The sequence below is a fragment of the Bison bison genome, unplaced genomic scaffold, assembly GCF_000754665.1.
Source record: "Bison bison bison isolate TAMUID 2011002044 unplaced genomic scaffold, Bison_UMD1.0 scf7180017864178, whole genome shotgun sequence".
Classification (NCBI taxonomy): domain Eukaryota; kingdom Metazoa; phylum Chordata; class Mammalia; order Artiodactyla; family Bovidae; genus Bison; species Bison bison.
The window spans coordinates 1,951,976-1,979,690 of NW_011494750.1; the positions used below are offsets into that span (position 1 = coordinate 1,951,976).

Sequence of the window (27,715 nt, forward strand, 5' to 3'; positions counted from 1 at the left end):
TTAAAACTCAACATTCAGAAAACTAAGATCATGGCATCCGGTCCCATCACTTCATGGGAAATAGATGGGGAAACAGTGGAAACAGTGTCAGACTTTATTTTTGGGGGGCTCCAAAATCACTGCAGATGGTGATTGCAGCCATGAAATTAAAAGACCCTTACTCCTTGGAAGGAAAGTTATGACCAACCCTAGACAGCATATTGAAAAGCAGAGACCTTGCTTTGTCAACAAAGGTCCGTCTAGTCAAGGCTATGGTTTTTCCAGTGGTCATGTATGGATGTGAGAGTTGGACTGTGTAGAAAGCTGAGTGCCGAAGAATTGATGCTTTTGAACTGCGATGTTGGAGAAGACTCTTGAGAGTCCCTTGGACTGCAAGGAGATCCAACCAGTCCATCTGAAAGGAGATCAGCCCTGGGTGTTCTTTGGAAGGACTGATGCTGAAGCTGAAACTCCAGTACTTTGGCCACCTGTTGCGAAGAGCTAACTCATTTGAAAAAGACCCTGATGGTGGGAACGATTGAGGACAGGAGGAGAAGGGGACGACAGAGGATGAGATGGATGGATGGCATCACTGACTCAATTTGGGACATGGGTTTGGGTGAACTCTGGGAGTTGGTGATGGACAGGGAGTCCTGGCGTGCTGCGGTTCATGGGGTCGCAAAGAGTCGGACACGACTGAGTGACTGAACTGACTGAACTGACTGATGCCTTGGTTTATCACAGGTGCTGGAGAACCAATGATTAACAAGGCATGGTCTCTACTTTGAGAGGACTCACAAAAAAGCCAGTGGTTAAATTACTTGTGATTTGAGCTAACTAGAGGTTTAAGGTGTAAGAATAAGACTGTCCAGAGGACAGACATCTTAATTAAACTGGAAGAGTCACAGAAGGTGTCACAGAACAGGTAGCCCTCTAAGCTGAGTATTCTTTTCCTAATTTATTTATTTTTTAAAAATCAAAGTTATACATGCATTAGGTTTAAAGAATGAAATAGTTCTATAAGAATTGTAAAAAATAAAATTCTGCCAACTCTCAGTTCAGTTTCCCATTCCTCAAAGATAACCACTTTCAACTCAGAGTGATTTATTTGGCGTTTATTTCCAGATCTCTAAATTACTAGCTTATGTTGCTACTTCTTGATTTTTTTCAAATTCAGGCATTCCCTATTGACTTCCCACTCTTAAGATATTATTTCCTTTGCCACACATATGTACCTTTACTTACCACCCCCCCAATCTCCCAATATACTTATGTCCAGATTTTTGTTATTATTCAGTGTTTATATTTTATAATTATATAAACACTATCAACCCCTGAACTATGTTGTATAACCTTCTTACCCCTAGGATTTCCCCTGCTGCTTTGTTTTTCTTGTTTGGTTAATTTCCTATAGATTTATCACTAACTGAACCAAACTCTATCCAGCTGCATACATTCCCTGAGTATCCAGCTGCATACATTCCCTGAGTGCTGTGCTGTTCCACTTGCCCCTCCAGATCCAGTCTCCACTTTTCTCTGCTCTGGAGGACTGATCTGTATGGATTTGAATCCATAGACTCCCTTGCCCTGTGGCTTCCATTTGGGTTAAAGCCAGTGGGAGGTACTGGCGGGAGATAGAAGGGCAGGAGGGGAGAGAGTGAGATGGGGGTATATGTCCATTTGTTTCTCTTTCTACCAGTCTGCTGTGGGCTGGGTTGGCTCCTTTCCTCTACTGACAGTCACAGCTCAAGTCGAATGGTCCCTACTCTTTCTGGGTTCCGGGAAGCTTTCCCTCCCCCTGCCTCTCCAGGCCTAGGGGCAAACACAGGTCCTAACTAGCCCTGAGGTAATCCAGTCTCCCTCAGCCCTGTCCACCCCTTTGTAAATACCCTTTTTCTAAAACACATTCCTCAGCTATCCTCTTTCAATGCATTGTCTATTCACTGCCAGGACTCTGACGGAAGCAAATGCATGAATATTTGTATGTATGTATTCTCTCTTTTCTAGCTCCTTAAAGAAGTCTCCTCCAGAATCTTGTCTTCCGCTCTATCTTTATGACTTGATCTCTCCGTGTCATATATAGCTGCTGTCAGGGATCTCTGGACTTTCACCACTACCCTTCAGATTCCCTATCTTCTTTCATCTTTATTTTTGGTATAGTGGTCTTAAAAAAGGATCCCACATTCTTTGATATTCCTGCCTTGGAGAAGTGGGGTCTGTGTGCCCTCTGCTTGAATACGAATATGATAGAAGAAAGGCTTTGTGACTTCCCAGGGCTAGGTCACAAAAGGCTGTGTAGATTCTGTAGGACCTCAGGCTTCAGCCATTGCCCCTCAGGACCCCTCTTACTGACCAGCCGCCGTGCTGTAAGAAGCCAAGCCACGAGCCTGGTCTTCAGGTCGTCCCAGTCCAGGTGCCCAACCTGAGAGTGAAGAAGCCTCCAGCGGATTCTGTCCCCAGCCCTTTACATTGACCCCAGCCACTCAGGCCTTCCCAGTTTAGGTTCCAGGCATCGTGGAGTAAAGACTGGGCATCTCTGCTGTACTCTGTATAATTCCTGAACCTACTGAATCCATGAGCATAACAGCATTTTTATTTTTTATGCCACCAACTTGGTGTGGTTTGTTAAGCAGCCATAGAAGTCTGGAACAGCATTTGTTCCTAGGAATGAGGAAGCTCAGTAACCTAAAACATGCACCATTGGCCTGGAGACCAGGCAGTGGGCAAGAAATCAGGAGGACCTTGAGAAGAAGTTAGTGGAAGTCTCCTTCATGGATAGGAGATTATCCATGAAGGCTGAAAAAAAGGTAGGAAAAATGTTTTTGGAAGCTGGAGATGGGACTTTCCTGGTGGTCCTGTGGCTAAGACTCCATGCTCTAAGTCAATGCAGGGGGCCTGGGTTCCACCCCTGGTCAGGGATCTAGATCCCACATGCTGTAACTAAAAGATCCTGCATGCTGCAGCAAAGATCAGCTATGACCAGGCACAGCCAAGGAAATGTTGGCGGAGGGGAAAGACCCTTGTTGTACAGAGACAGGAAGTTTGGCGTACTGTCACCGTTGGTAATGTGAAAAAAATAGGAAATGTACCTGGTGAACACAGTGGGCTAGCTATAGAGATTTCTGGGCCGCTTGTCTGTCTTTTCCTAGCTGCCTACAGTAAAACGTGTGGGCTTCCCTGATAGCTCAGTTGGTAAAGAATCCTCCTGCAATGAGGGAGACCTGGGTTTGATCCCTGGGTTGGGAAGATCCCCTGAGTATGGGAAAGGCTACCCACTCTAGTATTCTGGCCTGGAGAACTCCATGGACTGTATAGTCCATGGGGTCACAGAGTCGGACACGACTGAGTGATTTTCACTTTCACAGTAAAATGTGAGAGAGATGAGCTAAAGAAATGAACTATTTTGTTTTCAAGTAGAATTTAGAGGAAATACAGAGAGCATGGGTAGTGTTTCCAACCAGCAAAAAGTACTCAAAGTAAGAAAGTGCCTCAGGGCAAAGATCAAATCCAGAGTGCTGTCAGAAAAGTGTGGTCTTAGAGTAAAGAGGTACTGTTTGTTAAAGCCTCAGATTTCAAGGTGGAGCCTCTTAGACTGTTTCAGAAGACCTCATAAGAAAACCCAAATAGGGCCTGCTTCAGGGAGATTTGGGTGTATAGCTTTGGTCTGATGAAGTAAACTCCAATTAAGGTAATAGAAAAACCCATGTTTTTAAGAGAATTGTATTGGTGGAAGTGCCACCAGTTTGGACTCAAGAAGATAGAGATAATACAAAATAAAAAAGTTACCTTTGGACCCCTAGACTTCAATGGACAGGAAGTAAGCCAAGAAAGCTACTCAGCTACAAACTGAAGCAATGTTTCATGGAGATGAAAGTAGGATTCAGAAGATGGAACCAAAAGCTCAGAGCACAGAGTCAAAGGCCACAGAACATCATTACCGGGAAGAAGGATTGGGCCCAAATCAAGGAAATAAGACCTGTGCCTGGATGGATTTCAGAGCTGCAACGGACCAATGACTACATCCTCTCCTCCCTGTTTTTGAATAGAAGTCTGTTGTGGTTATCCTATGCCTGTACCGTCATTGTACATACTAGATGTAGGGGAGCGTGTATTAATAACTCATCTCCTTGGTGTACAGGTGTTTAGATGAAGAACCAGACTCAAGGAGCCATACCCAAGAAATTGTACTGAAGGAATTTCATCTGGACCTGGTTTTGATTTATACGACAAGATCCTAGACTTTTGGGTCGACGCTGAAATGGAATTAGACTTTAGGGGTTTCAGAGAGCAGTTGGGAAGAATGTAAAATTGTTGTGGCCAGAGGGAAACTGGCAGGTTCTATCTTTCAAAGACAGCTGCACCAGTGTCTCCTGTCATCCATTCTGCTACAGAGTGATCTTGCCACACTCCCAACAAAGGCAGAGTCTGCATCTTTACAGTGATGAACCTTGGCATGCGTCTGTAGCCGTTCATTGCGCTGGGCTTTTAAGGATCCTTTCAATCTGGGAACTCATGTCTTTCAGTTCTGAGAAATTTTCTTCAATTTTTTCCTTGCCTTCATTTTCTCTTTTCTTTCAAACATCTTGTCTACTTGCATATACACCCATAGACATGTAGTTTTGTATCAATGGTATTATACTATCCATGCTGTTCTGTGTAAAATATTATTTTTCAGATTATATAGGCTGTATGTCTTTTAATATTTATCAGTACTTCCCTGGTGGTCCAGTGGCTAAGACTCCACACACTCCCTCCCAATGCAGGGGGTCCAGGTTCAGTCCTTGGTCAGGGACTCATGCGTTGCAAGTAAGAGTTAGCATGCCACAGCTAAAGATCCTGCATGCTGCAACTGAGAGCTGATGCAGCCAAATAAATAAACAAATAAAGATTTGGGTTTCCCCGGTAGTCTAGTGGTTAATAATTCACACGCCAATGCAGGGGACATGGGTGTGATTCCTGGTTCGGGAAGAGCCCCCATGCCATGAAGCAGCTAAGCCCACGCACCACAGCTACTGAAGCGCGAATGACTAGAGCCCGTCCTCTGCAACGAGAAAGCCGCGCACTGCAACCAAGAGAAGCCCCCCTCCCTTGCCGCAACTAGAAAAAGCCTGCTCACAGAGCAGCGAAGACCCAGTGCAACCAAAAACAAACAAATCTTTAAAAAAAATAAAGATTTATCAAATGATATGACATTTAATTTTTATCAATTAGCATGGCATGTAAACATAGCCATTACACCTATATCTATATGTAAAATCTTTAGACCATTTCTCACACCTGGAAGTGGCCCACACACCAAATAAAAAACTTTTTTAGACTCCGTGTCCCAATTTGAACTTCTGAAAATATGGTCACCATATGCTTAGGCATGAGTTAGGGAATGAGTGTGGTGTTTGATGTTCCCCATTACTCTTTTCATAGCTCTCCATTGCTCGTCCCTCCCTTCTTACATGATGACCCCATCTGAAATGAGTCTACGTAATGGAGAGTAGTTTAGAATTGTGATATTTTATGGAAACAATTATCTCTAATAACTTTTTGTAAAAATCATCTGTTTGTTTTGGAGTCTTAAGCCTAGTGGTGAGGCAGAATTTTTTTTCCTAGGAATCCAGATTTTCTCTTTAATCAGCAAAACCCTTTAATTTGCAAAAGATCAGTTTTGTGCCCCGTTGACCGCTCAGTGAAACAAGCAAGTGTTAGAGAGCCCTTGTGTTTTTTCTTTGCTTGTAAATTCCATCAGGCTAGCCCATTAATTGCAGTGGATGGGAACTGGAGAGCTGTTCATTTGGCAATTAGCAAAGGGTGGTGGAGGAAAGGAAAATACCTTTCTGATATTTCTGCTTAGGAATTTGGGAATTCAGAATTTAGTCATAAACAACTAGATTAATGTGTTTAAATAACTTGAATCACTCTTAAATCCTTCCTTGTTTTGTAACATACTAACAAGATCTTAGAGATAGCTGAAACAGTGGTTGGAAAATTCTGTTGTGGATTTAAGATCCTGGAAAAGCATCATCCATTAATGGGCAGAGTGTTTTGGCGCTAGACAAGCAAAGATGGATTAGCTAATAGAGTGAGAAGTCCCATGTCCTGTGGTTCCTCTCTGCACAGAGGAAGTGTGTACTTTGTAGGCAAGAGGCAATTGGAGTTTACTGTCTTTGTTTTGCAGGGCTTTTTCCTTTTTTTTTTTTTTTTTAATATATCATCCTAGAGAGAACAAGAATATTTAGTGACACTCAATGGTACTAATCAGGAATTTAGGATGTTGACATGAGAGGTTGTTTAAAACAAGACAGAAAAGGTTACTCTTTGTCAGCTGCATCATTCCTGGCGAGAGCTAGTAAGTTCGCTGCTTGTTTTTTGTTGTTGTTGTTGTTAACCCATTAGAGAAACTAACCACTATATTAGTTCCGGCCAAATCCTGTCATCACTGGTCCTAAAAACCTCGGGAGGACCTCAGAGCACCTGGCCATTCTGAAAGCCTCTACTCAGTGATTGATGCACGTCTCTGCAGGCTCCCCAAAGCCCTCCCCGCTTTCCCTGAAGCACCTTCAAGCATTTCTGCATGGCTACCCACTCTCTTCTATTCTATCTCCTCCTCCTGCCTAACTGAATACTGGATTTCCCAGCTCACAACTCTTAAGAAGGAGCTTTATTTCAGAGTAGAAAAGGGCCCCCATATGTGGCCTATTATATCCATATCAACTTGCTTACCCTTTTCAAACAGCTATTGTCTTTTAATAGGGTCTGGCCTGGCAGGGGGAGTCCTTAATTCTTGCCATATAAGAATGGGCAGCTTGAGTTACAGCGAACTGCAGTTTGGTGCTCTGATCAAAAGGCTTCTGTTGTTTTTAGGGTTTCTTTTTTCCCCCTCTCCTTCCCTCTCTCTCTCTTTCTATATCCTAGGCTAATAATTCAGCACAGCAAGGTCATTACTGGCTTTGAATTGAGAGCTGAGAGTGTTAAATTACTGACCTAGAATAAAACAGATCTGGGGGGTTCTCAGGAAAGATAAAGGGATTCCGGCTAGGAAAGTGCAAGCCCAGCAACCTCACTTCTTAACTATTATTTTTTTTAATCCTCTCTGTCTCCAAAAGTCTTTTCTGGGACAAGGAAAGATCTCCAGCCAGAGAAAGTAGGTTAGGAACTCAACGACGTCTTCTGGGAATAGTGGCCCAGGTGCTAGCCGTTTACAGGGCCTGCGTGACTGTCGTTTTTGTCTCCCCACCTTGTGAATATTCCTCCCTCTTCCAGCTTGCTCCTTGGCCAGATACTGGTCCTTTATCACAGAAGTCAAATATATTTGTGATATGTCAGCAGAAAGATTATATCCCTCAGGGGGATTTCCAACATGTGAAAAGCATACCATTGAGCCCCTAAAATATTTTTCAAATACTGTCTTTAAAAGCTACTTCCATTCCATTTATATTTTGTAAATATTATTTGTCTGGTCCTCATACTGTAACAAGAAAAATTTCCCCCAATGTGAACAAATTTGACACCTTCCCTCAACTATATTAGGTCTTCTTGAAGAAAGTCACTTCCATCCCTTTGTGCTTTGCCAAAACTATTATCTCCCATATATCTTTTTTTTCACTATTACCTCTTAAAAGCCAGGCACCATTCGTATCCTCTGGAAAATACTGACTTCCTAAATTTACTATTTTTAGAAAAGACCCTGAAATCTACTTTCACAGATTTTCTATAAAGCAAAGTAACAGTAATGAGCTTCCTTGGTGAGTCAGACGATAAAGAATCCACCTAAGATGCAGGAGACCTGGGTTCCATCCCTGAGTTGGGAAGATCCCCTGGAGGGGGGCATGGCAACCCACTCCAGTATTCTTGCTTGGAGAACCCCCATGGACAGAGGTACCTGGGGGGCTGCAGTCCACGGGTCTCAACGAGTCAGACACAACTGAGCAACTGAGCACAGCACAGCAAAGTAATAATAATAGCTAGTGTTCCCTGAATGTGACAAGCATTATACAACAGGCATTATTGTCACATTTAATCTTTGGCAACCTTATATGGTAAGCATTCCTATTGTCACCATTTTACAGATAAAAAAATAATTGAGGCAAAGAGTGGTTAAGTACCTGGGCCAGAGTCACACAACTAAAAAGTGGTAAGGTGCGATACGGTGTGCTCCAGACTGCTGGTGCTGCTGCTGAGTCGCTTCGGTCGTGTCCGACTCTGTGCGACCCCAGAGACGGCAGCCCACCAGGCTCCCCCGTCCCTGGGATTCTCCAGGCAAGAGCACTGGAGTGGGGTGCCATTGCCTTCTCCGGTGCCCCAGACTAGTGCTTCTCACACTTCAACGTGTGTGTGAATCACCTGGGCATCTTGTTAAAATGAGGAATGGGATTCAGTAGGTCTGGTATGGGGTCTGAGATTCTGATGTCTTAGGGGCTTCTGTGTAACACCGATGCCGCCATCCTTGGTCCACACTTTCAGTAACAAAGCTGTAGTCATTCTTACTTCAGAACCACTCTAAAAATGTTTTAGTTATAACTAAATTTCTCAGTTCCATCAAGCAATTCTATAAATACACATACTGGGCTTTTGTGTTACATTGTTATTATCATCTTAACCAGTATCTTCATTCCTTTACTTTTATTGTGGTAAAATACATATTACTAACATTTCCCATTGTAACAATTCTAAGTCTACATTTCTGTGACATTAAGTACATTCACATTATTTTGCAGCCATCACCGCCATCCATCTCCAGAACTTTTTCACCTTCCCAAACTGAAACTCTAGCCATTGAACACTAATTCCCCATTTCCTCCTCCCCTATTCCCTGATAACCACCTTTCTGCTTTCTAGCTCTATGAATATGACTGCTCTAGATACTGCATCCCTGGGGAAGGAAATGGCAACCCACTCCAGTATCCTTACCTGGAAAATCTCATGAACAAAGGAGCCCGGAAAGCTACAGTGCCTGGGGTCACAAAAGAATCAGGCAGGCTTAGCAACTAAATAACAAAAGGTACTGCATGTAAGTAGAGTCGTACAACAGCTGTCTTCTTGTGACTGGCTTACTTTATTTAACTTACTGTCCTCAAGGTTCATCCCCGTTGCAGCTTGTATCAGAATCTCCTTCCCTTTTGAGGCTAAATAGTGTTTCATTGTATGCCAATACCACATTTTGTTTATCCACTCACTAGTCGATGGACCCTCGGGTTACTTCCACTTTTTGGCTATTGTGAATAATACTGCCGTGAACACAGGTGTACAAATATCCGAGTACTGCTTTCTTCTTTTTTTTTTTTGACAATAAAGCTGGAAGTGAAATTGCTGGAATATATAGTAATTCTGCCAATATCGTACTTCCTAAGGTACAAGTTTATGTTCAAGGTATTGTTTGTATCCCTCTTTTTCAAAAAAAGAAAAAGAATTTCTTACTTAAATGAATCTTTAAAGGTTTGGCAGGAAAAGTGAGTTTCAGTATAGATTTCCATTAAGTTCTGTCATCTATAACTGCTTTGTGATTTTCAATCACAAAAAAATATTGAAAATGTCCTTTGTGTTTTAGAAGATTGGTAACTGGTTAAATGACACCAAGTAAAGAATTAGAGAATGGTAGTGTTCTAAAATAAATCAACATTAAGAAGGTTTGTATCACAGAGAAAGTTTAATGAGAATGAATTCAAGACTGAGCCTGACAAACAGGTGTCTGGGGAATGGGAAAATGAAAGTGAAAGTCGCTCAGTCGTGTCTGACTCTTTGCAAACCCATGCACTATACAGTCCATGGGATTCTCCAGGCCAGAACACTGGAGTGGGGAGCCTTTCCCTTCTCCAAGGGATCTTCCCAGCCCAGGGACTGAACCCAGGTCTCCCACATTGCAGGTGGAGTCTTTACCAGTTAAATTTTTACGTTCTTCTTTTAGGATTTCCTGAAGTAACTCTCCCAGGATCATCAGAGACTTTGTGGTACCCTTTTCTCTGAGGTTTTTAACTAAATGACACATTAGATTCTCATGTGTTTACAAAGCTTTGTGTAAGACCCAACCTACTATCTTGAGTTCTTTCCTCATGTATCTTTAGAAATAAAATTCTCTGTTGGAAATAAAGTAAATCAAAGTGATATTGGAATCTGATAAGTTAATAAGAAAATTTGAAGGGATATTTATAAAGGTATCAGGAAGAAACAGACTTCTTTCCATCACAGACCACTGAATCATTAAGACTGCTTTAATCATGTATGCCTAGAGCTCTCTCATTTTAGGAGTTCCCAGCTAATGCAAAAAATTTAAAAAGAATGGACTTGAATTTGGAAAGGTGAAAGAACACAAAATAACTTTTACCTAAAGTCAGGAAAATGAGTATTTTAAAAGTATAAATGAGTCAACTAGCAGCTTTTAAAGATAAGTATACATACCAAAAGACACTTTATTTTCTAAAAAGTAAGACCAACTTTGGAGATAAAACAAGAAATAACACAAAGGAGATAACTCTGGAAATAGTGGTAGTAATGTAGCACAAGACATGATGAGACGAGATGATAAGCCCGAAGAAAATGGAATCAGCAGCTGCAAGTCTGATGTACATGATTCTAACAGAGCAAACCCTGCACCACAACTCCCCTTCAACTTTATTTTCATTTTGGTATGATCAAATCCAAGAAGACTTTGTCCTGTGACTAAAGCATTTGTATGAAGCTTTTTTTTTCCCAGCTTAATTCATATCATCTTGAACAAGAACAAAAGATGATGGTTTGAGAATTACTTGCTGGCTTTGAACCGAGAGAGCTGATAAATGTAATGCCTCCAGCTGTTGAATGGGGTGGAGGAAAGTATTTTTAACATTTAAGGGACCCATAAAAGTAGTGTTGGGTCTTCAGATCTTAATGAGAATAAAGAGATGATAAAGAAAAAAACCTTATCGTGGTAGGCAGGAAATAGAATATTCCTTAAAATGTCATCTACTGTTGTATTGATTCAAAGCTCAGACTTGCAACGGGTGGAGAAAACCTGAAAGGGAAGTTAGTATTGAGTTGAAAAGGCTAAAGAAGAAAACTGACAAGAAATTAAATGAGAATATGATTTGCGATCTGGCAGTAAAACAGATGAAAGCTGTTTTGAGGTCCGGAGGTAGAGAGTCACTGTGAGAAGGGAACGGCAGGATGTGTTGAGGGTGACTAAGGAGAGCCCTACCTGAGGCACTAAATTTAACTTCAGTAGCAGAAAAAAGGGCTTCCCCTGGCGACTTAGATGGTAAAGAATCTGCCTGCAATGCAGGAGACCTGGGTCAGGAAGATCCCCTGGAGAAGGGAATGGCACCCTACTCCAGTCTTCTGGAGAATCCCATGGATGGAGGAGCCTGGTGGGCTGTAGTCCACGGGGTCGCCAAGAGTCACACATGACTGAGCAAAAAAAAGTAGTACAGATGGGACGAGCCTGTTGATAAAAGAGATACAGAGGCTTAAAGATAGAGCCAAAGAGAAAGAAACAACAGATAACAGGTTTAGCGACCACATAAGAAAGTATGTGAGATACAACATGTAGCACGAGGTAAGACACAACAGAAATACTGCCGCTTTCTAAAGAGGAGCATGCTTCGTCCAGAAAATTGTCCTCTACGGGTAGGAGACGTTTCCCCAGAGAAATCATCAAAACAAAATTACTCTGAATTTCAAGTGAAGTTAGACAAGCTCCTGGAAGTTCTGTTATCAAGAACTCTATTTAGAGACCAAGTAGCAATAAAGAAAACTAGAGATCTATGGTAACTCTTGTTAAAAAATGTCTTTACGACAGAAATATAGATCAATGGAACAAAATAGAAAGCCCAGAGATAAATCCACGCACATACGGACACCTTATCTTTGACAAAGGAGGCAAGAATATACAATGGATTAAAGACGATCTCTTTAACAAGTGGTGCTGGGAAATCTGGTCAACCACTTGTAAAAGAATGAAACTAGAACACTTTCTAACACCATACACAAAAATAAACTCAAAATGGATTAAAGATCTCAACGTAAGACCAGAAACTATAAAACTCCTAGAGGAGAACATAGGCAAAACACTCTCTGACATACATCACAGCAGGATCCTCTATGACCCACCTCCCAGAATATTGGAAATAAAAGCAAAAATAAACAAATGGGACCTAATTAACCTTAAAAGCTTCTGCACATCAAAGGAAACTATTAGCAAGGTGAAAAGACAGCCTTCAGAATGGGAGAAAATAATAGCAAATGAAGCAACTGACAAACAACTAATCTCAAAAATATACAAGCAACTCCTACAGCTCAACTCCAGAAAAATAAATGACCCAATCAAAAAATGGGCCAAAGAACTAAAAAGACATTTCTCCAAAGAAGACATACAGATGGCTAACAAACACATGAAAAGATGCTCAACATCGCTCATTATCAGAGAAATGCAAATCAAAACCACTATGAGGTACCATTTCACACCAGTCAGAATGGCTGTGATCCAGAAGTCTACAAATAATAATGCTGGAGAGGGCGTGGAGAAAAGGGAACCCTCTTACACTGTTGGTGGGAATGCAAACTAGTACAGCCACTATGGAGAACAGTGTGGAGATTCCTTAAAAAACTGGAAATAGAACTGCCTTATGATCCAGCAATCCCACTGCTGGGCATACACACTGAGGAAACCAGAAGGGAAAGAGACACGTGTACCCCAGTGTTCATCGCAGCACTGTTTATAATAGCCAGGACATGGAAGCAACCTAGATGTCCATCAGCAGATGAATGGATAAGAAAGGAGTGGTACATATACACAATGGAGTATTACTCAGCCATTAAAAAGAATACATTTGAATCAGTTCTAATGAGGTGGATGAAACTGGAGCCTATTATACAGAGTGAAGTAAGCCAGAAGGAAAAACACCAATACAGTATACTAACGCATATATATGGAATTTAGAAAGATGGTAACAATAACCCTGTGTATGAGACAGCAAAAGAGACACTGATGTATAGAACAGTCTTATGGACTCTGTGGGAGAGGGAGAGGGTGGGAAGATTTGGGAGAATGGCATTGAAACATGTAAAATATCATGTATGAAACAAGATGCCAGTCCAGGTTCGATGCACGATACTGGATGCTTGGGGCTAGAGCACTGGGACGACCCAGAGGGATGGTATGGGGAGGGAGAAGGGAGGAGGGTTCAGGATGGGGAACACATGTATACCTGTGGCAGATTCATTTTGATATTTGGCAAAACCAATACAATTATGTAAAGTTTAAAAATAAAATAAAAAAAAAAGAAAAGCATTTTCTAAATTGCTACATTGTCTTTTTATAATTTAAATTTCTAACATGCCATAAAAAGTATGTATTTAGTAATTGTCTCCTGGTGCTCTGTGCATTGATTTCCCGTCCTGAGTTACATGTATTTGCCTGTTTCTACTGGCATGAAGTAAACAACCATTTTTAAAAGTAATGTTCCTTAACACTTACAACTACAGACAGTAACAGATGTTAATGAATCATCTTACTTCTCCATTAGTGCAAGTGGGTAAGGAGTTTATATGCAGTTGGGAGTTTACTGTAGCATACCAGGCCTTCAGCAATAAGTGTTGAAGTTGGAATACTTGAAAAGGGAGTTTGAAACTTTTTTTTTTAACTCTGGCAGGGGGTCCTTACTGAATTAGAAACAAAGATCCAGTGGAGGGCAGTTTATTTTCAGAGAAGCAGCATGTGAGAATTTGCTCAGTGATCACCCTATGTACAAACACTCTCCTTTCCTCTTGGCATCAGATGCCCAGGGTGGCACAATCCATGGCTTGAAGTAGATTCATTCTGCAGTTTGGTGACAGAAGAGCACTTGATGAAGTAACTGAGGAAAGAAAACTCGACACTACTTATGCCTCCCATTGCAAAACTTTTCACAGCTCTCGGGGCCTACGAGGCCGTCTCATGAGTTTTTCTCTTCATAATGCAGTTCGATGTGATCTCACTGATATCATGATCTGAAAACTAACTCTGCTACTAAGGATTACTCAGTCAGGCAGGGAAAAAAAAAAGAATCCTGGTATGAAATGCCAGTGCTGTCTTCAGAGTGAACTGATAAGCTTCTGGTTCAGTGGTTCCGCTCTTGCAGAGATTACTGCTCTCATCCACCACAAGGGCAGCTCGGGTCTCACAGGTTGGTTCACCTGTCCCTAGTCAGTGACTGAAGATCAATTAGTCCCTGTTGAATTTTTTCGTCAATTGGAGATTTTTTCATTTGTTTGTTTGGAAGCCAGTGATCTCAGATACTCTACTCCTAATTTAGCTGAGAATGAGAAGATGAAGAGGATGGTGGACACCCGCCTGCAGCACGGCAGATGTCCATTTTCTATACTGCTGACACTCACATCTTCCTGCCCAACAGAGAAGAGACCCTGCAGCCAGCTCACCTGATGCATGAACTGGGCAGAACCTATTCCACACGTACTGTACAGTAAAGACAGTAAAGACTTGGTCGGATTTCCCTGTGGACACAGAATCGAATTGTTCATTGATTTGTTTCCTGTTGTGAGTACATTGTATATTGAACAATAGATTATAACAGCCCAGGAGAGAGAAGGTTTAGAAATTCCGCAGTAAACTTTTGTGCAGAAATTCCTTTGTAGCACTATGAGAAAGAAACTGGTGTGAGACAACTTCTGCTCAAGTGTGTTGTCTAAGCTGCAACATAGGCCAAGCTGACATGCTTCACTGACTTCTCTCATCAAGTTGGCCCTGCAGAACTCTATAGCAGAAAAGCAATGGAAAGAAAACATTTAAGCGCTTTAGGCTTCATCTGAATTTCATAAGGCGGGAAAGAACAAATACAGGCATAGTTAGTTCAGGGGACCAAATCATGCCACGGGAATATATCTTTAGGGTTTGGCGACTTTTTGCAGAACAAAACTCCAGTCTGTTAGTCTTGCCAATTTGATAGTGGGAAATAGGCCACAAAAGGTTTCTTTTCTATTCCCTCTATAGGGAATATCTTTTTTCCTTCTGCTTCCAGAAACAGTAAAGGGTTACTTTAAATCATGATTCTTTCTAAAGTATTTTGGATCTCTGATCTTATTTACTTTTCAGAGCTTGGTCTACACCCTGTATATTTATCACCTTGGTGTGGCCAGTTTGTTCTGCATAATGGGGTGTGGTCTGTTCTCATAGATTGCTTCTTTGATAAATCTGTTTAGGATTTCTTGCAAATAAAACTCATCTTGAAACGGCAAAAGGCAGTTCCAATTCTAAAAGAAGATCATATACTCTAATGAGCTAGCCTGATTTTAGAGAGAAAAAAAGGAGATAAGTGACTGGCCTAAGAAGAAGGAACTGTTGCAATCCAATTTAACCGTGTAGGTCAAGATTCATTGGCTGTTTTCATTTTGAGGAAGAGCAAAGAGTATCTGGAAGATATGAAGTATTATAGGAGCTTTGAACTTTTGCCTCTTGGCACATTGAACATGAGCTGGAATATTTTAATTTGGTCCTTTTGCTCTTTGCTATTTCTCTATATAGAATGTGAATGGCTATGTATATAAATCTACTATGATTACATTTATATTTAATTCTTTCTTTGACGGTCCTTCAGTTACTGACTACTTAACCAAAGTAACTTAAATCAGTTCTAACCTTTTGCTTTTTAATATTCAAAATTAAGATATTTATGTGAAATTTATATCATAAATGAATCCTTAGAACTTCTTTAGTTTTTCTGGAGAAAACAGATACCACTTAATAGAAGTCTGTTGACTTTTTTCTATGTAAACAACCTTTGTTATTAAATGAGAAAATGAAATTGTATCAAAACTATTTAACATGCTTACAAATGTCTGGTTATAAAGGTCATTAATTTTAAACAGCTTCTGCTGTATTTTTTGATATGATACTCTAGAATTAATCAAATAGTAAGCAAATAAAATGGTAAAACTGAAATTTAATTAACTTATTTTCTTGTTAAAATCAATTTGAGACATTTCTTCTCAGACAACTTCATTTTAATAAATTTATTTATACCTTTTAGGATTAAAAATTATTCGCAAAGATCCAGAGAGTTCCTGAACTTTTTATTCATGACATCTTAAAAAGAAATCATCAGATACACCTATGAACTGGACGAAAGAACACCTGTATTATGCTAACTTTAGCATAAGAAAGAATAGGAAATAAAAACATATACATCTACCTATTCTTTATTATAGAAAACAAACTTGTAGATGAAATGATGTAATTAGGTAGAAAATCACCATTTGGCAAAAGCATCATAATTTTTATTGCTTCTGGCAAGAATTATCATTAGATGCTGAAAGTCGTAAATGAAGGTTTGAAGAGTAACAGTATATTTCCCACAAGATACTTACTCATTACAAAGGATGAGTTCACTGCTCTACAGTGGGTGAACCTGGCAGACACTGCTTTACCTAAATAATCTAAGTTAATATCACCATAATTAGATTAATCCACAGCAAGTGCCTCTTGATATGATGCGCTAGGAAAACTCAGCATCACTTCCGTGATAATCCTGCCAAAAGAGTATAACCTGAACCTAATAGTGAGGAAACATTAGACAAACCCAAACTGGAGTAAAATCTGTACTCTTAAAATGTCAGTGTCATGAAATACAAAGACCCAGGAACTGTTTCCGATTAAAGGAGACTAAAAAGTCATGACAACCGAAGGCAATGTTTTGTCTTGAATTCTCTTTTCCTGTAAAGGAGACATTATTGAAACAGTTGGTGAAAACTTAATAAGGTCTGTAGATTAGATCAAAGTATTATATCAATTTTATTATATAAAATAAGGTGTTATATCAATGATATTGTATTGTTTATTGTACTATTGTTACATAAGAAAATTACTTATTTTTTGGGAAATACATAATGTGTTTAGGGGTAAAGGAGCATCATGTCCACAAGTTATTCTTGAATAGTTGTGAAATATATGTATATATATATATATATTTATACATGTATGTATGGGTGTGATAGAGACTGAGAGAGGAAGAATGTTGTAGTGAAAGCAAATGTAGTAAAATATTCACAACCAGGTAATCAAGGTGAGGGATATTCAGGAATCCCTTGTGCTATTCTTGTCACTTTTCTGTAAATTTGAAATTGTTTCAGAGTAGAAAAAAAATGAAATCTCAAGGGAATAAAACTAAAAACTTACAGAAAATGAAAGAATTTACTGAATGAAATTTAAATAATGGTTTTGGAGAACTCCATTTGAGGCAGGCATCTGGTATACTTTTGCATGCCCTTTTAAGATATTTTTAGGAACTTTTATGTTTGGTTTTACAGGTAAGCTTGAGGACTTTTTTTTTTCAAAATTTGTGATCCAATTTTATTTATTTATTTATTAATTTTTATTAACGTATAGGTGACCTACAATATTATGTTTCAGATGTACAGCATAATAATTCAATATTTTTATAGAGTATACTTCATACAAAGTTATTATAAAATATTGGCTATATTCCCTGTGCTGTACATTGCGTCCTTGTAACTTATTTACTTTATACCTTGTAGTTATATGTCTGAATCCTATCCATTTATTTTACCCCTCCCTCTACCCCTCTCCCCTCTGCTGCTGCTAAGTCACTTCAGTTGTGTCCGACTCTGTGTGGTAAAAAAACAAGATCCAACTATTTACTACTCAGAAGAGTATTTACCTTTTTAAAATTAGCAAAAAGATTGAAATTAAGAGCATGGAAAAAAATATGCCAGAGAGCATGGAAAAAATATGCCAGGCAAATACCAATCAAAAAAAAATGCTAGTATTGCAGAATTACAACACTAATATCAGACCAAAGTCCTGGACTTTTAAAAAGATCATAGAATGTTGACTTTCAGTATCACTAGTATGGCTGGCTACAAACATAAATCCTAATACTTTCTTCCTGGTATCAGTCATCTGTTTTTTTCTTATCTTTCTTAAGCGGTATCTACTACATGTTAGGTAATGTAATGGAGACAAAGATGAGTACAAACGAATTGATTACTGTATAGAATCTAATAGAGAAAATAAATCCAGTCACTTTAAAACAAGGCAGCAAATTGTGAGTATCATCAAGAGAGTTGTAAGTGATATATGATGGGAATTGGCTGTGGTGGGGAAATCAGGAAAAGACTTCATACACATGGTATTTGAGATGGTCCTAGAAGATTGGATAGAATTTAAGAGGTGGGGGTGGTAGGAAAAAGATATTTCAGGTTGAAGAAAAACAGTGAAGTTTGGAGTAATTGTGTTTTCTACTTTTTCTTTACAGCCATCTTATCTAAAAGAATTTCACTGGCTGTGTTAAGATTGTCTATTAACTCCTTAGGTAGTGATTATGATCTCCATACTAATAAGCTGCCACGCTAATTCCTGCTTATTTTTATTTTTAATTAAATGTGAGTTTTATTGGTATGAGTTATCTAAAGATGGTAGTGTAAACACAATTCTAAATCTTTTTATATTCAATATTATCTGACTTGCCCTGTTGTATAAAATTCCTATTTTATAAATTCTTGTGTATATTTGTATTCATCTGTAAATGAGGCTCAGCTAGATTCTTCAATGCGTAAATTACTCCCTAGTTTTAAAAAAGCTATTTTTTTAAAAGCTGCACGAAGAATAGAATTTCACTAGTATTAGTTCCATTTTACCCTAGACCATGACCTAGACACCAGCTTGTTTCCCTTGAGGGGCGTGCAGTACACTTTGGGACTAATTCTTTGCTGGTAGCTTCATAAATTTAGGCTCAAATGTTATCATTTGCTAGACTTCATTTGCTGGAAATGTGGCCTACTCCATTTACCTGTAACAGCTCATTTGCTTTATTTTTCATTTTCCTTTACTCAAGACTACAGCACTGCAAACTGCATAATTAGGTTAACACTTTCATTGCTTTTTAAAAATCTCTCTTCTAATTCTTTGCCAGATGTTGTCCTCATACTTCCTCATAGTATCTTAGAAGTAAGATTTCTAAGCTCGTTTTCCATAGGGAAAGAAGGGCATGTAATTTTCTTTTTCATACAGTGTTGTTAATATTAACAGAAAGAGGCTAATTTTATCCCAAGTGATAATATGCTCCATGTTAAAGACAGATTAGACACTTCCCTCTAAACTTGGTCAGGGAAAAGGAAAATGGATTAGATGGCTCCTGACATTTTTTTCCTGTTCAGTTCGGAGACTCAGAATATTTTCCCCCTTTAAATAAACAAATGAAAAGTGGCATTTGGAATTACCACTATCCCTCTATTGCTTGCCATCTTCAGTTTAATGTCTGCTTCTCTACAAAGATTAACATATTTTCCACTCATGATTTATTTGTCAGGGACTTTAGGAGTTTTCTGGAACCAGAAGTCTGTCTTTGGTAGTGATGATTACTGGATAATTGCCTATTCTTTGGTGGATTTTCCATTTTTAGATTACGCCAGGCTCTGCAGTCTTTATTTCTTTGGCAGAAGAACCCGAAGGCAATGGAGTGTATTTTTTCCCCTTCCCCAGCCCAGCTTAAACAATGACTCACTCGGGCCCTGGGGCTTTGCTTCTTACTCCCATTCAGGGGCCACTTTCTACCCTTGTTTTCCTTATTTGCCTTTAGTGTCTGTCTGGAACCTTTTATATCTTTGGCATGTGGACTTTCCTCTAAGGTGATTGTCAGAGAGGTATACAACGCCACCCCCAAATTGGAACAGACAATCCAGTTGTGTTTCCATAAGCCACGTTGTTCTTAAGGCACCTAATATAGGTCAATTGTTTAGCCGCTCAGTCGTGTCCCACTCTTTGCAACCCCATAGGCTGTAACCTGCCAGGCTCTTCTGTCCATGGGATTTCCCAGGCAAGAATACTGGAGTGGATTGCCATTTCCTTCTCCAGGTAGAGGCCGGAGAGAAGATAAAAAGAATGTCATTAAGGAAACATAATTTCAAATGGGGTAGAAGGAGAAGTATTCTCCAAGAGGATATGAGTGCCAGTTTATCATCGAGCTAAAGACAAAGATTTCCCTCTATATGAGATGTTCCAACAACTGATTAAAGCTTCCTTAGAGTGTACACACACACACACACACACACACACACACGAGGTGGCATTCAGAGGAATTGGACTCCAGGAGTTTCCAAAGAGATAGAGTTATGTGAAGAGAATTCCTCATACAGCAACTTGGTCTAATCTGTAGTACAGAGTTTTGTTGGAGAAAAGATTTTTCTCTGGGCAGTTGTTCTGTATATTCTTGACTTTTTATTCTAATTCCAGTCTTCTGTAACTATCCATCTAGTGATGATTTCTTGCTTTTTCTCTTTGCAGTTTTAACAGTGTATGTCAGGGAACTCATATTCTTTTCCGGGAATTCAGCTTCATCCAAGCCACCCCTCACAACAGGGCATCATTCCTACGCGCCTTCTGGAGATGCTTCCGAACTGTTGGCAAAAATGGCGGTAAGTCTTCCCGAATTCTTTCCTAGCCTTCCTTTATTCCCTCTAAACTTCTTTCTTCTTGCTCAGCATAAATACTGTTGTAGCGCATGCGCTTCAAGGCTCTTGGAACACGTTACTTTTAAGGAGCTATCTGTCTGTATCAGAGACACTGCCATCAGTAATACTATCACCATCACTGACGATACTTGTTAAGGTCCAAGTGTAGCTTTATGTGCAGTAATTCATTTAATCTTCACAGCATCTCTCTCTGGTGGATACTATAATTCCTATTTTACAACAAATTAAACTTAAGATCAATTTGCATGTTGGTTCTGCATCTTTTTGATTATAACCCAAGGAAAATATTAAGAAAAATGCTGATTGAAAATGCCTTATATTGACTGAGACCTTACTTTTGCTGAGGTGAAGTGTGAAAGCTTAGTGAGAGCTTCTTTTTAAAAAATGACACTAGATTACATTCTTACATTTAGACTACTAAAATAGATTTAATTACTCCAAACTTTTCAGACCTAGACTATATCAAAACCTCTGTTCACATCTGTTTTAAAGGACTTGTTTTTATTCCTGTTTTCATCTTATGTGCTTTTCCAAATAAGTATTGAATGCCTTTAAGACAGTTTCTATAGGAATGGTAACTTAAAGTAGAGAGGAAGGCTAAAACGATTTCCTCATTCATGCAACAAGTATTTCTGGTAAACTTGCCATGTGCCTGGCTCTGGGGTTATAGTAAGTGAATAGGTATGCTCCCTGCTTTTATTGAATTTGCAAGATTTCCTACCCTCATCTAATTGATGGTATTGCTATTTTATATATAGACACTGAAACTTTTTTGCTTAAAGATCTTTCTGCCTATTTTCTTATTAAATCATTTCACTATCCTAAGAAATAGATAAGGTAGATATTATTGTGCCTATTTTATAAAGTGCAAAATTGTGTAACTTGCAAAATGATTTCACAGTAGCAAAGATGGAAATAGAACTCAGATTTACTGGTACTCTATTTCTACTGGTACTCTTTGCGACCCCATGGACAGTAGCCTGCACCAGGCTCCTCCGTCCATGGGATTTTCTAGGCAAGAGTACTGGAGTGGGTTGCCATTTGCTTCTCCAGGGAATCTTCCCGACCCAGGGATTGAAGCCAGGTCTCCCGCATTGATAGACAGACACTTTACCGGCTAAGCCACCAGGGGACCTCTATTTCTGCTATTGACATGTAACTCGAGAGATCATCCGTCTAAGTTACACTCTTGTGCCAGTGTACTGAGAATAGCATCGTCTTCTTTACAAATGACAGTAGGCAAAAAACAATGTGAATGAGATTTTAAGTGAACTAGATCAGAAACACTATCTCATTGATCTCCACATAAGCTGGGAGCTATGAGTGTATCGGTGAATTTTGTACTATTTCATCTTTCCTATCTTTCCAGAACCTATCTTTCCTAATCCCTTCTCTGTCCCTTAACCAGTCAGCAAATATATATTGAATACTCACTATATTGAAGAATGGTGCGTATAGCTAGAGTTGGTTTCTGTGAAATAGCACATGAAGATAACTATGGAAAACAGTCCTCAGATATCCTTAATTCTTCTCATGATTATGGATCCATGGAGCAGTGGACTATACGCAGTGTCCTTTTCTTTATCTTTTTTGTGTGTGTGCATGCTCAGTTGCTTCAGTCGTGTCCAACTCTTTGGGACCCCAGAGACTGTAGCCCACCAGGCTCCTCTGTCCGTGGGATTCTCCAGGCAAGAATACTGGAGTGGTTGCCATTCTCTCCTCCAGGGGATCTTCTCGACCCAGGGATCAAACCCAAGTCTCCTGTATTGCAGGCAGATTAGCTTACCACTGAGCCACCAAGAAATTTGGAGAAGGAAATTCTGGGCTGCCGTCTATGGGGTCGCACAGAGTCGGGCACAACTGAAGCGACTTAGCAGCAGCAGCAGCATCAAGGAATGATTCATTCAGCTGCTGAAAAGAGGCAACCCCAGATTCTCCTTATTTCTCCTGTGCTACCAAAAGGACCTAGATTTTATGCTGGATATCTATTGTCATGCTTCTTAATCAGTCTCTGATTTCTTAAACACCAAAGACAGCATTTATGTCTAGGTGACCCTCAGGTCTTTGGTTAAATAGTTTTAATATATTCTTAGTTTCTTCCAGGAAACTGTAGAACATCATTCTGTCCCAGAAGGTGTCAGTCCCCAGTTTTCATCCAGAATGAGCAAAAACACTCAGAGGCATGGTTCCAAAGGAAAGTATTTATTAAGCCCCATTTTTTCAATTAGAATGCCAAGTACCAGACGCCTACTCAGTGGAGCTGCTATTATATTGTTCTCCTGCAGATGACTTCCTTAGAACATCATGTACATGTTTTAGCATCATTGAGAGGAAACTAACTCTTCTGGGAGGTAGCAAGAGAAGCGCAGAGTTCCAGCCTAACATATCTAAAAGTGAAGCCACCTGTAGAAAAGTAAGGCCCTGACCCCTTCTGGCAAGAAAAGTTTCATCCCAGGTTCTAGCAGCACGGAGTTGCAGTGTCGTTCCTGCGTGACTGAGTCCCGAATGGCACTCATCTCCCTAGGTTTGGAAGTCAAATAACCTCATGAAAACTGTAGTGAATCTCTTGCTATCTAGACAACTTTAGGCTCTGGGAAGCAAAAAGATCTACTCAAATGTAATGAGCCTTCAAAATTCGACTTCTCACTTTGGTATTTCTTTCAATACAGAAAGATTAATCTAAATTTTCCACGTCTGGCAAAGACTGAAATTCCCCTGAAGTAAATCTTTACTTCTGTTTAGGGATATTGGCTCAAAGAGCTTTTGTCCACAGTTGATTTTCACAGTTTATGAGAATTTAGTTTTGAGCTTTGTGCTTTTACCAAGGAATATATATGTTTCTTTAATAAAATAATGATGCTAAAGGAAGTGTCCTCCTGCTATAAACAACTAGAAAAACAGACAAAATGTCTGGAACAACTGTTTCAGACACTGGACCAACAATCAATGTGGAACTGTGGTCTCTGAGAGGCAGTTGCCAAGTGACAGTTCAGGGAGATCACGAGGGTCTTACGAGTTGAGGAGACGAGGGCTGGGGTTTAGGGAGGCCGCGGTGGCCAGCATTTGCAGGGCCAAGTACTAGAGAGGAGTATGTTGCTCACTTAGCTCCAGAGATGCAAGGAGGTATTCGAGTCTTTGGCTACAAACTATGCACATGTGTGGGTTGGAAAAAGACCGACCGGAAAACAGTAGGCAAGACGATTCCTGGCATGTTCACAGGGCTAGTTCACACTTCTACCAGTTGGAGTGGAGAAACCTCAAACCGCACAGGGCATCGGATTGAGTCCTCAGCCACTGAAGTAAGCATCAGGCTGATCTGCAATTGACTGCACATGAAAACACAATTCAATACTCCTTAAAGGAATTCAACAAAATCCAGCACTCTGCAACGTAAAATTCACGAAGTCTGGTGTCCACCTAGAACGTACAGGAAGCAGGAAGATATGACGCATAACGGGGAGAAAAAACAAATCAGTAGAAACACAGACTCAGAAATGACAGAGATGGGGGACTAGCTGCCTAGGACCTTTAAACAGTTAAGTCGTACAGATGTACTCAAGTATGTAAGGAAAACATGAATATGACTAGGAGATAAATGAAAGATATTAGGAAGACCTAAATGGAATTTCTAGACATATAAAATATAGTATCAGAAATAAAAATATTGATAATGATAACATTTAATATTTATTAAGTAGATTATCTCACTTTTTAATCCTATGTATTAAGTAGATACTTTCATTATCTCCTCTGCACAGAAAATGAAGCTGAGATTTTTGAAATTTAAATAACTGGTCTAGGTCACACACCTAAAAGTGTGTGATCAAGGAATGCCAGAGAAGCCAGAGAAAACTGACTAGAGACAGTATTGTGTTTTTAATGTAAAGGTGTTCTCTACTGGAGGGTGTGTAAGATGCTGGAAATACAGATAAGTAAATGACAGTGCTTGCCCTCAAGGAGCTCGAGTTCCGGGAGAAGAAACAGAGCAGCCTGGAAGTAGTCTCCATGCAGCGTAAGTGATCACTGAAGTCTGTATAAGAGTCAGTGACCGCACAGGAGAGAAATAGTCCTTCCTGCAGACGCTGGAGAAGCTGTAAAGAAGTAAAGAGAATGAGGCTGGACCTTGGACTAGTAGAAGGCTATTGAGCAAAGGAGTACGTTCTAAACAGAAAACTCTCGCAGTTTTGAAAATATAACATGAAACACCATGGTTCCTTTGGGAAATGGTAAGAAGTTCTATGTGGCAACAGAAAATGCTACTGAATGCTTATTGTGCCAGCCACTGAACAGAAATTCTGTTCACGTATTCATTTATTTCATTCACACGACAAACTTGAGTTGGTGTGATTATTATCCTGGTTCTCCTAAAGAAACTAAGAGAAGTTAAGTGACTCGCACAGGCTATACAGTTTGTAAGTAGCACAGCTCATATTCAAACTTCAGTCTTGACAAAGGCCACACTTTTTTTTATTGAATTGTAGTTGATTTACAATGTTGCCTTAATTTCTGATGTACAGCAAAGTCATTCAGTTATACATATATACATACTGTTTTGCATTATGTTTCTTTTATCTTTGTTACAAGATATTGAATATAATTCCCTGTTCTATACAACAGGATCTTGTTAATCTGATTTGCTAATCCCAATTCTAATTTATCCCTCCCGCACTCCCTTCCCCTTTGGTAATCAGAAGTTTGTTTTCTGTGTCTGTGAGTCTGTTTCGTAAATAAGTTCCTTTGTGTCAGATTTGAGGTCCCACATGCAAGTGACATCATATGGTACTTGCTTTCCCTTTCTGACTGGCTCCCCTCACTATGACAATCTCTGGGTCGGTACTTGCTTTCCCTTTCTGACTGACTCCCTCACTATGACAATCTCTGGGTCGGTACTTGCTTTCCCTTTCTGACTGACTCCCTCACTATGACAATCTCTGGGTCAGAACTTGCTTTCCCTTTCTGACTGACTCCCTCACTATGACAATCTCTGGGTCGGTACTTGCTTTCCCTTTCTGACTGGCTCCCCTCACTATGACAATCTCTGGGTCCAGCCATGTTGCTGCCACTGGCATAATTTCGTTCACCAAGGCCACATCTGAACGACTCTGTGAGACTGAACACATGCTACCCCCAGTGTCAAAGGGCTCTGTGTCCTCTGAAGTTCGTGCCGTCTCCTGGACATGGCAGGACTCTATCGATTTGTGTGATGTTTTCACTTCTGACATTGGCACAAGCATGGGAAGCAGAATGGAAGGTGGATAGTAAGACTGAAGCCAGAGACCAGACAGGAGATAATTGTAATCAAACAGGAAGTGGCTGTGGAGATGAAAAGTTATTTAAGGAGTGGGTTTGACAGGACTTGCAGATTTATTGTGAGTGTAGGGTATGGCAAAGAGTCGAAAATGAATGCCAGAAGCTGAATATTTCCAATTTTATCCCTCCCCTCCTTTTTTCCTTTCCTTTTATTTTCCCTTTCACCTTTTAGGTTTTACTCTGGATTTGCTGAGGTTTTGTCTTCATTGTCTAGGTGTATTTATTCACTAAAAAAAATTATGTATGGTGGGCTAACAGTCCCTGGAGTCGCGAAAGACATAACTTAGCAACTAAACAACGATCAGCAGTGTGTGGGATTAGACAGAAATTCTTGCTCTCATGGAGTTTGTGGTCTGATAATCAGAGATTGAAAGTGAACGTGAAAGTCGCTCAGTCGTGTCCGACTCGTTGCAATGCCATGGACTATATATATACAGTCCATGGAATTCTCCAGGCCACAATACTGGAGTGGGTAGCCTTTCCCTTCTCCAGGGGATCTTCCCAACCCAGGGATCGAACCCAGGTCTCCTGCATTGCAGGCGGATTCTTGACCAGCTGAGCCACAAGAGAAGCCCAAGAATACTAGAGTAGATAGCCTTTCCCTTCTCCAGGGGATCTTCCCAACCCAGGGATCGAACCCAGGTCTCCCACATTGCAGGTGGATTCTTGACCAGCTGAGCCACAAGGGAAGCCCAATCAGAGATTAGGGGGGACAAAAAAATCCCTGCTTTTATAAAAGGAGTTCACATTCCCGGAATAGGGGGAATTGCAGTAGGTCTTGATGACCATATGATAAAAACCTGTTACTTTTTCCCTAAAATATCGAATGGTATGGTGGGTTTAGTGATCTCAAGTGAACACGCAGACGTTTTAGGCTGAGATGAAGCTTCTGTTCTGACTTCTCTGTGTAATTGCATCAAACTTCCACTTGATTATGCTTGTCACTAATCCTCATCCTCACCACTAAAGAGCCGTTCTGTGAGGATTAACGGTGCTTACTGCAGGAGTGGGGTGGCTGTCTTGTTTGAAATATTAAAGAGCATTTGCTGCTTTTGTAATTTTGTAAACAAACACAAAGTGAAGTGTGACCTCTTCACTCTGAGGCCTCCTCTCGCCCATTCTCTCCTCTTGCTCCCACCAGTTCTTCACCTCTCGTCATTCGCCCCAGGAGCCCAAGACGGCCAGGAAATAATTTCTTCAACCTCAAGTTCCTGTTTCCTAGCTCCCGTTTTACTTATTTCTTCTCTCTTCCTAACTTTCTTCTTTTTTCATTTTTACTTCCTTCTTCAGAACCTTTTCTCCAGAGAGAACACTGATGTCGCCTCAAATCTGTCCCCTCTCTCCATCCAGTACCTTTCATCTTTTCCTCTATTTAATTTCCCCTTTTTTCTATTCTGGTCATTTGGGGCTGTCACGCACGTCACATAAGCGTTTCTGGAATGCTTTTGTCACCACCTCCTCTCCCACCCGAGCCTCCTCAGCCCGCTTAGGTTGCTGACCTCTCTTTATCCTTTTAGGTCTTAGTTTAAAGGTCAGCTCCTTAAAGGGGGCTTCTCTGTGACCCTTCCTCATCTGAATTAGATGACTTCATTACTCTTTTCAAATCATCCTGTAATTTTTTAGTCATCCTGTATTATAGTTTCTGACTAAATTTTTTTTTGCATGATCCTTAACTTAATGTACATTTCTTTTATTAAATTGTAACCTTTATGAGGCTATTCCTGACACCTAACATATGTAAGTGATTTGTTATTTAACATGAAGGTTCACCATTTCCCAGTCACTGGACAGAGGATAGAGTATTGAATGGTTTACATTATCACCCCTTTTATTAGGGGTAGGGTCGGTTTCAAATATCTGCTTTTCATATCTAACTTTTTAATATTGTGTAGGAGACGATTTAAAATAATAGTAGCTGCTACTTATTGACCATCTCATATATGCAACACACTAAAACATCATGTTCAAAGTGCCCCAGTGG

At 40.1% G+C, this 27,715-nt stretch overlaps 1 protein-coding gene across 2 annotated transcripts in view; it reads left to right on the forward strand.

Moving 5' to 3' along the window:
• The window catches only part of LOC104990345 (chromosome unknown open reading frame, human C11orf49), a 210,896-nt gene that overhangs the window by 69,355 nt on the left and 113,826 nt on the right, over positions 1-27,715 (forward strand). For both annotated transcript variants that reach the window (XM_010842365.1, XM_010842364.1), the window contains exon 3: positions 20,237-20,367. In XM_010842365.1, the coding sequence (XP_010840667.1) occupies positions 20,237-20,367 (131 nt within the window). The remainder of the gene's footprint in view (positions 1-20,236; positions 20,368-27,715) is intronic.